Below are 17,904 nucleotides of genomic sequence, written 5' to 3' on the forward strand. Positions count from 1 at the left end.
TCACTTGCTTGATTCTTGGAAGAGGCTTTCGAGGAACCTCCAACCTCCAAGACGAATTCTTATTGATCTTTCTGCACCAAAACTATTTACAATGCCCCAAGTATTTGTACTATGCTAATGATAAAATTCCCCATATTACAGTGTTACAAAACTCACTGTATTGACCCCCTATTCAGTTAAAACCGTTATTCATCTTCATCTAACAAAATGCACAGTTTCATTAATTCATAAAACACCCCGTTTTAACCCTTCATTTCCTCGACTGACTTCCCGTTATTAACTAACTTTCCTAACTAACTTCCAGCCGCTACAGGAGGCTCACACCTTTGTGAGGAATGTTGATATTCATGAGGGTGTGGGTAAGGTTCAACATTGGGAGACGTTTGACAGCGGTTTTACTAGAGGAATTAAATTGGAATTTCCAAGATTTGGGATCAAGAATCCAGCAGTTTGGATTTACAGAGCAAAACAATACTTCTTGTATCATCAAGTTCTTCCTGGGCAAAGAATCTTCGTAGCATCATTCCATATGGATGAAGATGAGTTAATTTGGTTCCAAGATGCTAGTGAAGCAGGAACTTTTCACTCGTGGTAAGAGTTTGTTCAAGCTGTTCAAATCAGGTTTGGGTCATCTCCATATGATGATCCAATGGAAGCGCTCACACGGCTCAAACAAGTTAGTTCTATTACTGCATATAAAGCTGAGTTTGAACTTCTTTCCAATCGGATTAGGGGTATATCTTAAAAGAATAAACTTAGTTGCTTTTTGAGTGGGTTAAGGGATGAAGTGCGACTTCCTGTTAGAATGTTAAATCCCACAACATTGAATGATGCGTTTGGTTTAGCAAAAATACAAGAACAATATGTGTGGGGAAGCCTTGGAAGAGTGGCTTTCTAGATTTTGCGCAGCAAGGGTCAGGATCCAGTGGGTTTAAGCCTAATCAAACTGGTTCTATTCTAGGCACTCCTAAAACACAGTCAGTGGCTAAGTTGCCATATCAGAAAGTAACTGAAGCACAGATGCAAGAAAGGAGGAGGAAGGGCCTTTGTTACTTTAGTGAGGAAAAGTAGCATCAAGGCCATAAGTGCATCAGGCCCAGATTGCATTTATTGGAGGGTATACAGTGTTTTGAGGGTAGGGAAGATGAAGTTAGTGATAGCCAGGAACAAGTGACAGATGTTGAAGAGGATTTGTTAGAAGTGTGATGAGATTTCTTCAATCTCACTTCAGGCTATGGTGGGTAGCCGGGGCCCTAAAACTACGAGAGTGATGGGGGAATTAAAAAAGAAGTCAGTGGTCATTTTAATTGACGCTGGGAGTACCCACAATTTTGTGGATACCTCAGTAGCCTCCAAATGTAATCTGTCTATTCAGAATTCTCACTTGATTCAAGTGAGGGTAGCCAATGGTGAAGTATTGAATAGCGAAGGGAAGTGTGATTCAGTGGGGGTACAGATACAAGGTACGGCCTTTACAGTTGATTCTTTTACACTGTCATTGGGAGGGTGTGATGTAGTGTTGGGTGTTCAATGGCTATTGCCGTTAGGTCCTATTCTTTGGGACTTTGTGAAGTTACAAATGGAATTTACTTATAATGGCAGTTTAACATGTCTGAAGGGCATTACTTCTACTTGTAGTAGTCTAATTGATGACAGAGAGATGTGTAGAATTTCAGAATTGGAGCATAAGGGTCTGTTATTACAGTTGATTTCAGAGGAGACTCAAGAATCTATGGATAAAAGTTGTGAGGTTGTTTCTGAATTGTTGGGAAGATTTACTAAGGTTTTTCAAGAACCTGCAGGTTTACCTCCTTCAAGGTCTCATGACCACCAGATTTCATTAAAACATGGTTCTGTAACAGTGAGTGTGAGGCCTTATAGGTATCCTTATTATCAAAAGAGTGAGATTGAGAAAATTGTTAAGGAGCCGTTAGGATCTAGGGTGATCAAACCAAGTCAGGCTCCATTCTCCTCTCCTGTGTGGCTGGTAAAAAAAACTGATGGATCATGGAGGATGTGCATCGACTATAGGGTGTTGAATGAGGCTATTGTTAAAGACAAGTATCCAATACCTGTGGTGGATGAATTATTGGATGAACTTTTTGGTTCAACTATTTTTTCAAAACTGGATTTGAGGTCAGGCTATCACCAAATTCGTATGAAAGAGGAAGACATTCCCAAGATAGCATTCAGGACACATGAAGGGCATTATGAGTTCCTTGAAATGCCTTTTGGACTCACTAATGCACCTTCTAAATTCTAAGGTCTAATGAATCATGTATTCAAGCTTTCCTAAGAAAATTTGTTATTGTATTTTTTATGACATCCTTGTTTACCGCAAGGACTTGTAGTCTCACTTGGAACATTTAGCCACTATTTTGCAGACCTTGGAAACCCATAAGCTTTATGCTAAGAAATCCAAATGTTGATTTGCATGCTCTGAGATTGACTATTTGGGTCATCTGAGTTCGAGGGAAGGAGTAAGGGCCGATCCCAAGAAGTTAGATTCTATGGTTAACTAGCTAGTACCTAAGAATGTCAAGTCATTGAGGGGCTTCTTAGGGCTGACAGGTTCCTATAGGAAGTTCATTAAGAACTATGGCCAGAAGGCTGCTCCTTTGACAACATTATTAGAAAAATATTCATTTGTATGGAATGAAGCAATTACTGATTCATTTAATGAACTAAAGTCAGTTGTCTCAAGTCCACCAGTGTTATCACTTACTTTTCTAAAGTCTTTGTTATCGAATATGATGCTTCTGGCAGTGGGATAGGAGTTGTTTTGATGCAGGAGCAGAAACCACTTGCTTTCCTTAGCCAAGTCTGTTGGAGGATTCATTCATTGTTAGAACTGACCATCACATCTTAGGAGATACTTGGAGAATGAGATGAGATGAGAATTTTGTGAATAGTAATAAGATGGGTTGTGAATAGTAGTAAGATATTTGAGTTAAGTATTTATTGGATTTTGGGAAAGGAGAGAGAAAAAGTTGAATAAAAAATATTATAAAGTTAAAATATTGTTAGAATATAATTATTTAATATAATTTTTGTTTCGAAATTTGAAAAAGTTGAATTATTTTTTGTTTTTTGTTTGAAAGTTTGTGAAAGTTATAATGATTGGTTTGAAAAGGTTGTAATGATTAGTTTGAAAGTGTTTTTATTTGAATGATGTTTGGGAAAGAAATGAGATGGAATGAGATGAGATGGGATGAGATGAGATGGAAATTGTTTCCAAACATCCCGAGCTTCAAGTATTTCTTTGAACAAAAAGTGGGTACAGCTGTTCAACAGAAGTGGGTGTCTAAGCTACTTGTTTATGAGTTCTCTATTGAATACAAAAAAGGGGATTGAAAACAAGGTAGCTAATGCCTTGTCTAGAAGGGACAATATTGCAGAATCCTGTAATCTTGGCTGCAATTACCTTCCCAACTCCAGCTTGGTTAGCAGAATTGAAAAATGCATTTGGGGTGGATCAAGTGGTGCAACAGCAGATTAGTTCACTTCAAGAGGGTTCTTCCTCTAATTCTTCCTTTACTCTTAGGCATGGTATTTTGTTCAAGGGAAGGATTTATATCCCTGATTCTCCTGAGTTCACATTGTTTGTGCATGCTAGTCCTTTTGCAGGCCACTCAGGGTTCCATAAGTCTTTGCAACGTGCAAGGGCTGATTTTTACTGGCCTGGCTTGAAAACTGAGATTAAAAAGTTTATCAAGGAGTGTGAGGTGTGTCAGAGGAATAAGGTGGAAAATGTGCACCCTACGGGTCTACTACAACCTTTACTAGTACCACAACAGATATGGACAGACGTATCAATGGATTTTGTTTAAGGTTTGCCTCTTTCAAACGGCTATTCTGTTATCATGGTAGTAGTGGACAAGTTATCGAAGTATGCCCACTTCATGGCCCTCAAACATCCTTTTACAGCAGCAAAGGTAGCTTCTCTATTCTTAGACAATGTTTTTAAACTACATGGCATGCCAAAAAGAATTGTTTCCAATAGAGGGTCCACTTTTACAAGCACTTTTTGGCAAGAATTATTCAAGCTACAAGGAGTTAATCTCTCTTACTCTTCTGCCTATCACCCTCAAAGTGATGGTCAAAGTGAAGCTGTGAACAGATGCCTAGAGCATTTTTTGAGGTATCATCAACCAAACTTACACCCAATGAGTTGAGTTGTATATGGATTGCCCCCTACCAGATTACAAGCGTACAGTCCAGGGTTAACACCCAATCAAGCAGTGGATAAATTGCTGAAGACTAGGGATCAAATTATGTCAACCCTGAAGACTAATTTGTTGGCTGCCCAAGAGAGGATGAAGTTACATTATGACAAAAATAGAACTGAGAGGCAATTTTCAGTGGGTGAATGGGTTTTTCTTAGCCTCCAGCCTTACAGGCAACACTCTTTGGTAGCTAGACCACAACTTCTACTAGAACTCAATCTTACAAATTACTATTCCTTCAACAACTAGACACCAACTAGACTAGGACTCACATACCACTACTCAATACTAGGACTCAAAACTCAACTAGGATTACACGTAAATATACTCTAGGATAATCGCTAACAGTAATTGAAATAAACAAACAATTGACCCTGTACTCTAGGACTCAATGGGACGAAATGGACTCTTAACTCCTACTAGACTAAATGGACTTTTACTAGGATTCTCATGGAGGTTTACGATCAACCTCTAACAGTATAACACCTGAAAATATACAAAATTGAGAAGACATTAAGAAATTGCAAGCAAGTAGCATCTGAGAAAAAAAAAGAGGAGCTACCATTTCTCACATCCAACAGAATATAGTTTGAACTACAATTCTCATGTGAAGCATGATCAATTCCATCCACTGCTTCCAATCTTTTTCTCCATTTTGAAGGTGGTAGAGGTGTTGCTCGCATAGAAGGGTCGAGCAAAGGAAGATGTAAAATGCCTCCTTCCATCTGGAGAAATATCATTGTAATCAGGTGAAATTTCTTTTGAAAAGGAAAGCATGCACCTTGCTGTTCTTGGAACTAGTAGAATGCATAACTTGCCCGATATCTTAAAAGAATGGGATTTGAGATGCATAGGTTATTAGGATAAATAAGAGAAATATAAAGACATGTGAACTATGTACAAAATGAAAGAGAGAGAAAATCATCATCTATATACCATATACATCAATTTTTTTTTATAACATATACATCAATTTTTTATAAGGTCAATTTTATTAATTAGTCAAAAGGCACCAAGTACACACAGGTTATAGATGAGATGCGCATGGTTAGAGAAAGTAAAGAGTGCGAGAAAGTCCTAATAGCTAAAACTAGAGCACAAAGATGGGCAAAGACAATTACAGCCTAGAAAGACCAAAAACAGCCTCGCCACAAAGTGTTAGCTACCACAGAGCAGAGTAAAAGATGGTCCACAAAGTCCACAAATGCCCGTTTTTATGTTGATTGCAGGAAACTTTCTCACTGCTGAAACCACCACATACTATTTAAAAATGTCACAACCAAACATGGTATCAACATTTTCACCAACGGAGGACCACCCATTCTATACACTACAAGCCTGCTTGATTTGCAATTCGTAATACATTGCCGAATATTGTGTTGAGAAGTACAAAGACATTGCACTACTCAATGGCAAAGGTTTTCCAATGCGCTAGATACAAGCCTTGAGTGCGCAAGCCCTTTAAAAAAAAAGTAGGACCCACCGTTAAAAAAGGCTTGCACACCCTGGGCCTACACAAATCATTTTCCTTTTCCAACCCTTCCCCTCCATTCTGGTTTAAGATGAAAAATCTTCGGCCATCTCCACCTTGTTTCCAACAGAGGAGAAATTTACAAACACTGACCTCCCCCTCCATATGCAGAGAGACTTCCACCATAGCCAGCAGAGATACTATTCAAGCAACCTTCCTACTTCACTAGGCATTGTATAGAACATTTACTAACATAGACTACCATATATGCATAAATAAAAAACAAAAAATTGAAGGTTATGGAGGAAAACAACGCATACGGGAGAGGGTCATTATAATTAAACCAGAAATAATATGAAGTTGGAAAACCCCAGTTATGAGCTGAATATGGAAACCAATTTGTAAAGATAAAAAGTGATTTAATTGAAAATAAAAAGATATGCAAACATAGAGCTTGCCTGCAATAATGAAGACTTATACCGCAACTTCAGTTTTGGAAATGCATGACCATTAAATGCTGGAGAAATCTGAACCAAAATATCAGAAAATCTATAATCTTCTCTCAACCATTTGACATACAGAAGAGCATCTTTTGAAGGCCCACTGTACTGCATCAAGATGAATTAAATCAGCAAGAGTTGAGAATAAATGGATGCTAAAATAATGGTGAACAATTAGTTCAATGAAGCTAAAAAGGATCAAAACTAACCAATAATTCACATTATAATATGGAGATTTAATATATCCTAGAATGCATTAAAGAACCAAATCTCCCCCTTGCATCTATAAACAACAAGGTTGACCATCTATGTGTCAACACAAAAGGAGAAGGGGTTTACCCTTATAAACAGAAAAAGACAGTAGAGAGAGCATCTGTATGACTCATACTACATCATCACACGCTTGTGGTGGACTCCCACTGCCAAACTTCAATTCAGAAACACAAATGCATGGAAAAGAAATTGATCTACGGGGAAGATATCTACCTGTGCATTTATCCCTTGTTCATTGAGATACACCCGGCCATATATGTCAAGACCCTAACAATAGATATCCAGGAAAAAAAAAAAAAAAAAGGAAAAAAAAAGTTTTAATGTCAGTGACGTAAATAGTATGGCAGCTGGGATCTTCTCCCTGCTTCTCTTTTGCTTTCTGGGAAGTACACAACTCGAATCTCAACGACATTGGAATGCGATGAATTTTTTTAAACAAAAAAAAACTAATGTACATTAGAATGGAACAACACACCAAAAGGTTAGGGGAACAAGTGAAACAGTAAACAAGAAAATAAGCAAAAATACAGTGAATATAGCTTTTCACCTTTTTGTACGAGTAACCAATCAGCAAATCATATATTCTATTTTATATGGCAGCCAAGAGAGCAATCAACATACAAGCTCTGTTTAATGTTGGAATCTGAATTGCTTTTAAGGATTGTGAAACAGAGTTCCGAAGACATTTTGAAGGTCACTCTAAAGACTGCGGTGAGACTTCTCGTTCTCTTAAGACCAAACCAAAACGAGGTTTTAAAATCATAGATTGGTTCATCATGTTAAGAAAAGAGTATAAAAGAACAATGGGACCCAGTATGCTATCTTCTAAATTTTTCCAGTGAAAGTGCACAATCGAAATTGATTGATGTAGAGAAACCGGTAGAAATTTTAGATATTTAGTAGGAATTAGACTCGCAAAGTGAGTTTTGTCCTAATAAGTGAAGGGCTGGAGCAAACCTCTAAGAAGGAGAGGTGCCTGGCGACCTCGGCCTCTGGGTTTTTGATGAACACAAAATGATAAAAATTCACTACGACAAAATCATCCTCTGAAGGCTCCTCTGCCTCGCCGAGACTGCATTGTGCAGAAATGTCGCACTTGCCGTTGTTGACCATTCGCTTTAGGTGGCTAAAATAAGCTGAGCAGAACTTGGAATGCCTCTGAAACCGTATGAGAGGCTTATCTTTAAGTTTACCAATGCTTCTGCTTCTACCGGGAAGCGTAGGGATTGAGAATGCCGGGGTGAAAGCACCGGTGATAACCGCAGAACCACCCCCCATTGTCCCTGCCTCGCCTCTTCTAATTCATCCGCTCAGATTATCCGTTCTCTTGACAGAGCTCCATACAAAACAACTTTTCGAGGGTCCGGTTTACGGTGATTAATAAAATAGGAAAAATTATATGCATCGTGTTACTAGACACCATTTAAAAATATATAATTTTATTTATCTATTTTTATATTTTATTAAATATAAAATATAAAAATATAAAAATAAAATTAATTATTTTTTAAGTCATGTATAAAATGTGAGACTTTTGTATAGTATCTCGTAAAAAAATTATGGTTATTATTCTCTTAACACCCATTTATTATTCTAAATTTTATTTAAAAGTTTTATTTTTTTATTATTATTTTTAAGTATTTTTTTAATATCATTAATAATTAAAAAATTAAAAAAATATACGACTTTATTAATAATTATTTTCTTAATTATTAAGTAAAAATAAAAATAATAATAAATAGATAATAAAATGATATATCCCAGGTATAATAATATTAAGATATTAATGAGAATAATAGGCGGTAAAACCGGCCATATGCATGATAGCAAATAGGGCAGCGGTATAACCGACCATATACATGAGGAAATAAATAATATAAAAAAGAGATATGATATAAACTTCTTCATTAAAAACATAATACTTATAAGGAGACTAATTCTCAAACGAGTTGGAAGCTGAAGATATGAGGGAATGATGATTGGAAGATTTATAAAGAAATGAGGACAGGACTAGAATGGAGAGGTTTGGGCGAAAGAAGAAGGGATTTCAGATCAGAATTCTGAATGCTCTTCTTACCTCGTGAACCCCTTTATATAGAAACTAAAACAGTAACTCTAATAATACATGAACAGTACTGGCCGACATTAAAAACAAGAACAGTATCAGCCGACACTAAAAACAAACATAGTATAGAACACGTAATCTTGTATGTACAGAATCATTTGTTGCTTTACTGAGCAATAATCTATCATGAATAATCTTCTGGGGAGATAATATTCCTGACAATTTCCATCTGTCATACTGGCTAATCGAAAAGTAATAATCTTTTGGAATCATATAAATCACATATTCTGAGGATCATAATTTGCTAATTTCAGTTCAAACGGACTTGAGAATCCATCAGATGTACCGGATAGTAAGGTGAATAATCTTGAGAATGAGAGGCAGCTTAGTTACCCTGAAATTGTGAGGCCTGTTGGGAAGGAGAGGTCTGATGGGCTGGTGATAATACGGGTTGCTGTAGTGGAGATAATCTGAGTTGTGTTTCTTCTTCATCGTCACTATCTGATACTTGTGACATTGTTTCGGCTAATTTTTTCAAATCTTTCTTGTTTGTAATGGATGCTAATTGTGCTTGAAATCTGTTTCGTTGGACTAGGACTTCTGGAGTTTTTATAACTTTTGAAAACATTTTTAATACATGATCATAATTATACTTTTCCCACCATTTGATGGAGACTTGGCGGGTTAGGAACATAATAGTTTTGAGAGAGGAATGAGGTTTAATAACGTGTTCCCATTTCATAATCCAATTTAATTTTGTTTTGAGAAAAAAAAGTAGAAGTGGTGAACAATGGTTTAATGCTGGTGGACTGTCATTTTGTGAAGTAAAATTTCGGAGACTTTCCTGGAGGGGAAGAGGAAGGAGAAGAGGTACAGGTCCATAATATTCCCACCATATTGAGAACCATTTCAGGAGTGTTTTAATTTCTTGTAATTTATCAAAATGAATGAACCATGAATGACTCAAATTTTTATTTTGTTTTAGAAATATTTTTGTCCATACTTGCTGGTAATCATAATAATCATAATAAAGAGGATCATAGGGATGAGAAAATTTTCTTGTTAAATAGGAATTTTTTCCCCATTGTTCCAGAGTGAGAACTTGTTTAATGGTGACTTTATGAAAAGCAATAATTGGAGATGTAAGTGGAGAAGGCTGAGTTTGAAGAGAATAAGAAATTTCTGAGAGAATAATTGAGTCAGTATCTACTAATATGAATTCATAAAAATGTTGGGTTTTCTTAATGTTTTGTGGAACATAATGCCAGTCCGGTAAAAGAAAGGCATCAAATAGTTTCTGGGGGTCAGACAAATGTTGAATTTCAGATTCAATAGAAAAGACTGGATGCCAATGAGATTTGATGATAATAGGAGATGAAGAAGGCTGAGATAATAATAGGAGATTAATAACAGTAACACTATAATAGTATAATATATAGTATTAGTATATATTAATATATTATGAGAGTTATAGCATAATATAGTATGTAGTATTAGTAATAATTTAGTATCAATGTATTATTATATTATATATATTCCACGATTAGTATATATATTAATATATTATAAGAATTATAGTATAATATATGTATAATAGACTAATAATATAGTTAATTTAATATGTTATTATAAATCTATAACTACTAATAATATAGTTAATTTAATATGTTATTATAAATCTATAACTATATAATTACTTTCTAATCTATAAACTATAATAAAAGGCATCAACTGCTTATGAATGGTGCTTTTATTTTGTTTGTTAAATTACTTTTTTGACCTTTGTTTGCCAATGTTGAGCGTTGCATTTGCTAAAAATTTGTTGATTTTTTGGGTTGATATCTTGAATTGTGCATTTTTTAAAGTTGTGTTCTACTAGATATTTGATCGGTTTCTTAAAGCTTCCGCCCACTTCAACTAAAAGGCAATGTTGATGCTGTAAAAATCGCACAACATGCCTGAAGGAGAGAAATAGTAATTTCCAACCCACTGAGTTGACTTGGCCTTGATCGGTGTTGTTTGGAACCCCCGATAGTATTTTGGTGCGATTGTACGATGGCAATGCGTGCGTCCATAACGATGAATAGAAAATAAGTACAAAAAAAGTAAAAGTAAGGGACATACAGATTTACGTGGTTCAGCATGTTGCCTACGTCTGCAATTGTTTGGGAGGAAAAGTCCACTATAATATACTTGTTTACAGTCTCTCATGGCCACTTATTTCTTACTGTACAAAGAAAATTGAAACTCTTCCTATTGCAGATGTTGTCTTCCTTGAGAGGTTGTTAAAGAAGAAGAAGAAGAAGAAGAAGATCTAATCCAGCGAGAGTTGAAGTTTTCTGGGCATCCCCTTTTATATGACCCTCTTCTTGCAACTGTTGGTAGTTGCGTGTCTAACCCCCTGACTCCTGATCCCCCCATGCCTCCTGACACTACCATGCCTCCTAACTCTCCCTGCCTCCTAACCCCTAACACCTCCTGACTCTTAACATCTGCATGCTTCATGTCCCTTCTTGTCTCCTACACCTTTCTTTTTCTGTCCCTAGTGATGGCCTGATGGGCTAGGCCCAACCTTGGGCTTGGTATTTTATCCCTCCACATATGCCCGTGGTTTTTAAGGGCAACTTTTTCTAACAAAAACCTTGAGAATCTTTAAGATAAAATATGCAACATAGGTTGTCAGTACGAAAACAAATCTCAAAAAGGGGTTCTTCGTTCTCCATTCCGCTTGTGTTAAGCGATAATGCCTCTAGGGGTGAGTTTTAGGGAAGAGGTGCACTCGAACACGTATGATGCAAGCGTGGAACTAGGATGTGGCGAGAGGTGTACTCGACCACGTATGATGCGAGTGCGGAGCTCAGATGTGACGGAAGGTGTACTCAACCGCGTATGATGCGTAGTTTTGGCTGTGCATCGTTTGTATGTTTATCGTCATTTGAAAGGTGTATGTTCATTCGATGTTTTTGTTTCCGATTTACTGTTAGTGTTGGAGTTTGTGTGAAGTACCCCATGCAAAGCGGTCAGATGGCCCTTCGTCCCCCAAGGTCCACTTTAGGTGGTTGCCGAGCCCATCGGCTCATTCCTAAAGGTAACCCGCACTAGGCAGTTGTGGAGCTCGGAGGCTTGTTAACTCCGAAGGCTTGTTCCCAAAAGTAACTCGCTAGCAACGGTTATGCATCATGGTGAGTCTAGATACTTGACTTGTAGCAAGAAAGTCGGCAAGTCAAGGGACTTATATCATACTGGCTATGAAGGGGCAAATCTCGAGAAGCCCTAGTGATTAGGTGGAAATAATATGAAAATTGAGCATGAAAATTAGGGTTTTGGTTTGAAATTGAATTACATATGCTTATTTACACAACATGTTTTCAACAAAGGACCCACAAGGTCAAAATGGGAAATACATGTGAAATATTACTATCTGCCACTTACCTCACACACTCATTCGACACTTCTAGGAAAAAAGAGAAAAAAGGGAATCCTTTCACAAACCCTTAACCCTTGCTATTTTGCATCTCAGATTTCGCACCTTAGAGAACAGCTTTGAATTGGACACAGCAACGACCTGAAGAGAGAGATCAGCAGGAACATTGGAGAGGATGAGGAAGGAGAGCGTAAAAGGGAGGAAATGGTGTGCAAGAAAGGGACGTTGGGATTTTTGGCAGAGTCTGAAAATCACTTCGAAAACTCTGCTTCCAATTTTAGGGTTTTTATTTTTCCTTTCTTTGGATTATGAACTAGTCCTTTTACCTGATTAATAGTTTGTTTTCATACTTGATGAGGGAGTAATTTTGTAACCTAGGTCAAGGGAAACCTTTGAGCAGTAGGGTTTCACTTGGGGTTTTGATTTCCTTTCGATTTTAATTTGTATTTTCCATAAGTTTCTGTCATTCTTATAGACATCAAGATTAGGGTTTTTTTTGTTTCCTTTTTAGTTCATAGTTGATTGAAGGCACAGGGAATGCTTAAGGAATGCAGACCTTAATTCCAAGTTGCAAGTTGATTGTCGGTCTGATGTGAAATTTATTGAGATTATTCAGAAAATGTTTGTTAGTGCTTAAATCATATACATCATCTAAATGTTTTAATCTTGACTGAAATTGCATTTGATAGTAATTGTGGAATGCAAAACCCTCCTGAAATCCCTCTATGTGAAGGAGACCCGAAGTCTAGGTGTTTGTCTAAAAGTTGTTTAGAACTTCGATCTCAAGTATCGCATTTGTTTTTTTATCAATGCAGAGAGTTCAGTTTCTTTAGCTGTTTTATATATTCCTTGTGCACCCAAATCCATCTTATTCTCTCATTTAGGATTTTCAGAAAAGAATTATTTTCAAACCTTTGAGTTTTCTAGTGTGAACAATCTGGTTTAGAAGCTTGCTCAATGACCAAAAGGAATTTACCCAACAAATATTTCACTTCCTTAATTCCTTTTATTCCATAAATAATTGCATAGCACTGAATATGTCTTAATCCCTATGAAATCAACTTTGGGACTCTCATTATACACAAGCTAGACACCTTCTGCACTTGGGAGACAATTTAAAAGGAGAGACAAGTTTTTGGCGCTGTTGCCGAGGATCAAAGGCAAATTGCAAAGCTATCAAAACACTACAGAGACAATGGGTGACTGAGTGTGAACCTCTTCACACTCTGGTGATCTCTAACCCTAGCTTTCTTTGTTTTTCCTTTGTTTTTTGTGAATAACATTCTCTGTCAAAGCTTATTGTCATTGTTTTTTTTTTTTACTACTACTATTACTATACACCAAAACTTGGTGTTGGTTGTGTATTGTGTTTGAGCATTTGCATTTCTTTTTGGAGTAGAGACCATTCCTCTCGATTGGTCAGATAAGATTATGTGACACACTCTGATTGTGAGTTGCTTTCATTTAAGTCATCTTCTAAGAGTTTCAGTTCCATGGCTGAAGAAGAATAAGATGGGAGGAGAGTGGGAAATCATAATAGGACTCTCAAAGATTATTTGCAACCTGCTAGGACTAGCTCACCCTCATGCATTATATAACCCCTTAATGCAAACAACTTCAATTTTAAGCCTGGCATGATCCCTCTTATACCTCATTTCAATGAGATGGAGTCTGAGAACCCATATTTGCATGTTAAAGAATTTGAGGAGGTTTGCTCTACATTCATGGACAGAATTTGTACAGAATAGGTGATAAGCCTTAAACTCTTTTCATTTTCCCTAAAAGAAAAGGCTAAAACCTGGTTGAATTCATTAAGACCTAGGTTAATAGGGACATGGCAGGAAATGCAAATTGAGTTCCTAAAAAAATTCTTCCCTATGCATATAACACATGCATTAAAAAGATATATCATGAATTTTGCCCAAAAAGACACTGAGACTTTTTATCAATGTTGGGAAAGATTCAAGAACTTGCTTAATGCATACCCTCATCATGGATATGAAAACTGGAGAATAATTAGTTTTTTTTTTTTTTTTTTTTTTTTTTTTTTTTTTTTTTTTTTTTATGAGGGTTTGCAACCCAAGATGAGGCAGTTTGTGGAAATAATGTGTAATGGGGAGTTCTTTAATAAAAAACCCTAGGAGGCATTTGAGTACTTTGACTATTTATTTGAAAATGCTCAATCATGGGACACTTCAAATATGTATGATAGGATTGAGCCTATAAAAACTATCACTAGAGGAGGTAAATACAACTTAAAAGAGGTGGATGATTTGCATGCTAGGTTATCTTTGATTTCCAAAAAGTTAGAAACCATAGGTGTTAATAAATCCAAAGAAGTTCAAGTTGTTTAGAAAATTCTAGAAAAATGTAATATCTGTGAAGAAATATGGCATGTCATTGGTGATTGCCCTACAATCCCAACTTTTAAGGAAGTTCTTTTAGATCAATCTAATTTTGTTAACTTGGTTTCAAAACCTTTTGCAGGTCCCTTTTCGAATGCATACAATCCCACTTGGAGGAGCCATCCTAATTTCAGCTGGAGGAATGAACAGATAGCCCAATCCTCATCTCATCCACTTGGGCCTAACCAGTATGCAACAAACGTGCACCTAGCTATACAAGGATCACTCCAATACCTAGCACCTACAGCTGTGAACCAAAGGAGAAACTTGGATGAGACTGTTCACTAGCTAGCATCCAGTTTGCAGCAATTAATGTAAGGGCAAGCAGTAATAAATAACCAAAATTCCCAAGCACTCAATGACCTCAGAGGATCCTTACCAAGAATCACTTCAACTTTGAGTATTCAAGAAAAAAGGAAGTTCCCTGCACAACCACAACCCAATCCTCAAAGCCAAATTCATCAAGTGTCAGAAATGGGAGATGACTCTACCTTGAAGCAAGTAAAGGCTGTCACAATCTTGAGAAGTGGAAAAACTTTAGAAAATCCAACCCCTAAAGCAGAGATTTGTCCCGAGACTTTCTTCATGCATGAATTCGGGGAAAACAAAGAGAATCTCTGGGTGTAGTGGAAATGATAAGTGGATGTTCACTATAGTTCCACTTTGGGTGTAAGAAAACTAAGGTTTTGGTAGACTCTTGGTGTTTCCATGGAGTTTTGGAATTAGCTACACATAAGATAAAAGAGATGTCTAAAGGAAAAGAAGTGGAGCAGTTGTTGCTCCTTTGTTTTAGCTATTGCACTACCAATTGTTTATTTTTGGCTTCCCCTGTTATGAGGGTCATGAATGGCAAACAAAGATTTAGAATTTATTGGTTCATTGACATGGACTAAGGCAATAAAAGTCTTCAAAATAGAGGTTGAATAAGGGAAGGAATATAGAAGATTGAACTCAAAATTGAGAGTTACAAGGATTGAAATTCTATTGTTATGATGCCTTGTAGTAATTCTAGTTCAATCCTAATAGAATTTGTGACTTAGAGCTTGAGATGGCTATATCTTGATGCGATGAAGAGGAAATGAGGAAGGGAGTGGCTAGGACTTGTGAAAAGAAAAGGGACAACTAAGAAAGTCACACCCGAGAGGCATGTACCAACTGGTTTTGTATTTTTAAATGAAACCAAAAGGATGGCTCACGAGAACACATTGACTTATAATGGTTTGATGTACAAAAATGGAGGTTTAAACCTAATATAGAACAAACCAACATAAATCCATGGCTTCACCAATTCCCAAACCAATATAATCATCATACCTCACATTTTCCCAACCTCCACAATCCCACACTTAGCATGACATCCCGCCACTTAACAAACTACACAATCATCCCATCAATTCACACATCACAAACTTCACATTTAATCCCATCACTTCACAACATACAACCACATCACAAACTACATCACAACTGCACAATAACCGTATCACTTCACACAACATATAATCATATCACAATTATACCATTCATAGTTCACCACAATGGAACATATTTCAAAATTTATACAACAGTACAAAGTCCACAATTCCATCAACAATCATATTCAAGGTCAATCCATAGAGCCACTTATAGTGCAAAAGGGATTTCTAGATGATTAAGGCATCCCGAGATTTGCTGCAGGTCGTTGGCATTCCTGTCAATAGGTGATGCGATGGTTGCACGGTTGCTGGTGTTGTTGAGTCGGGCAGAGGATGAGAAACTGTGTGTGTGATGTTCCCTGTGGTTGTCCAAGGTAGTGGAAAAAAGCAAAGGGACTATGGTGGAGGCTGGCCATGGACGGTGGTGCTAGGCTGAGGAGTAGAGGACCATGGTGGTTTTGGTTGGTGACTGGGAAACTCACTATGGGTGGTGTGGTGGCTGCTCATGGCTAGGTAGTGGCTGGCAATGAGGCTTTTTGAAGGACAACCAAGATGACGTGAGGGGTGGAAGTGTTAGACCCCCACGTCGAGTCGCCTCTAGAGATGTTGCACATGCCTTAGTCATGGTGGGAACAAACACCTTGGCTAGTCCACAACCATGCCTTGGCTCGTGGGGTGAGGTGCGCAGGGCGCCCAGCATGCATGCATGCCTTGGCCTGCGCGCTAGCACACACGGGGCGCCCAACATGAGGGCTAGTGAGGTTAGTCAAGACCAGCTTGCGCACGCAGCAATGCGCCGCGCGCATGTGCGCGTAGCAAGGCGCGCAACTCTTGACCTCACGCGCATGCGCACGACAATACAGGCTGCAGCGCGCCGCGCGCTCCCACGAGTTATTGTGCGCAGGCCCATGTGCTTGGCAATGGGCCGTGCGGCCCTTGCGAGCGCCCATGCGGCGCAAGGCCTTGCGCCACACTGCCAGTCCACCCAGTGCGCGCGCGCGCGCACTTGCCTAGCCATACAACACTCCAACGAGGTTAGTGGCATGCCTCACGGCATGCCAACCAGCGAACGGCTCCAGCCCGTGCCTTGCAGAGTAGGCCAGTGGCATGCCCACCAGGCATGCCATCCAGCGCATGGCCCCAGCCCATGCCCTGCAGACTCAGCGCCTAGGCCACCAGCCTAGGCCATGCCGTGCACCACCTTGGCTCACCATCAGCAAGCCATGCCGCACCACATGACCATGGACCAGCCGAAGACCACCATGCTCCAACCTAGCCCATCATGGGCCATGCATGCTACGGCTAGCCTTGGTCCATGACCACTATCTTGTTATTTCTTTTATTTAATTAATTTGATTTAATAATTTATTTTCAAGGGACCTATTGGGGGTTTCCACTTTGTATTGCTTATAAATAGGACATCTTTCATTTGCTTCAGGATCTTTTGGCAAAACTCCTAGAGGGAAGACTATTGTTTGAGAGATCACAAACCGGTGCCATTGCACTTGGGCTTTTTGGGTGAAATTCTTAAATCCCAAAGAGAGAATCACACTTTGCAATTCTTTGAATAAGTGTGATTCATTTATCTTGTTATTTGGAATTTGGTGCAATTCGTGAATCCAAGTTGATTTTCTTAATATATGAGGTTTATTCATTACTTGTGCAATTCGTGAATCAAGTCTTGAATTATTATTGTTTATGTTTTTATTCATTCAAGTTCATAAGTATTTGCTTGTGTTCTTGAGTGTTCTACATTTTATTCTTGGTGTTCTTCATAAGTGGCTCTTCCAATCCATTCCTTTCATCAAAGTCGACCAACCCTTGTGTTAGTCAACTTTCCATAAATTGTTGGCATCATCTTGTTGCCCTAGTCGAACCCTACTTCCATTGGGGATTGAATTCAAATTTCGGCAACCTCTTGCCTAATTTGAATTGTCCTAGCCGAACACTCCACTTACCAAACTAGGTTCCTATAATCTAGGAACCCTAGTTGACCCAAACACTTCTCCATACTCAGCTAAGCCTTTCCAAATTGAATCCCTAGATTTTAGGAACAACTTCCTAAAATCTCTCCCTAGCCTTGTTCGGCCAACCCTAGCCGGCCACATACTTTCCCATCTTCCAT

General features: G+C 38.1%; 1 protein-coding gene across 1 annotated transcript in view; it reads right to left on the reverse strand.

The window, feature by feature from the left end:
* Nucleotides 1-7,836, reverse strand: part of LOC121243153 (rhodanese-like domain-containing protein 8, chloroplastic) — a 34,505-nt gene extending 26,669 nt beyond the window's left edge. Inside the window, exons 1-4 of the mRNA XM_041141221.1 lie at nt 7,428-7,836; nt 6,684-6,737; nt 6,156-6,305; nt 4,789-4,951 (exon numbers count right to left, since the gene is read on the reverse strand). Of these exons, the coding sequence (XP_040997155.1) occupies nt 4,789-4,951; nt 6,156-6,305; nt 6,684-6,737; nt 7,428-7,748 (688 nt within the window). The 5' untranslated portion in view covers nt 7,749-7,836. The remainder of the gene's footprint in view (nt 1-4,788; nt 4,952-6,155; nt 6,306-6,683; nt 6,738-7,427) is intronic.
* Between the last annotated feature and the right edge of the window lie 10,068 nt (nt 7,837-17,904).

This window comes from Juglans microcarpa x Juglans regia, chromosome 8D (genome assembly GCF_004785595.1).
Source record: "Juglans microcarpa x Juglans regia isolate MS1-56 chromosome 8D, Jm3101_v1.0, whole genome shotgun sequence".
In the NCBI taxonomy this organism is placed as follows: domain Eukaryota; kingdom Viridiplantae; phylum Streptophyta; class Magnoliopsida; order Fagales; family Juglandaceae; genus Juglans; species Juglans microcarpa x Juglans regia.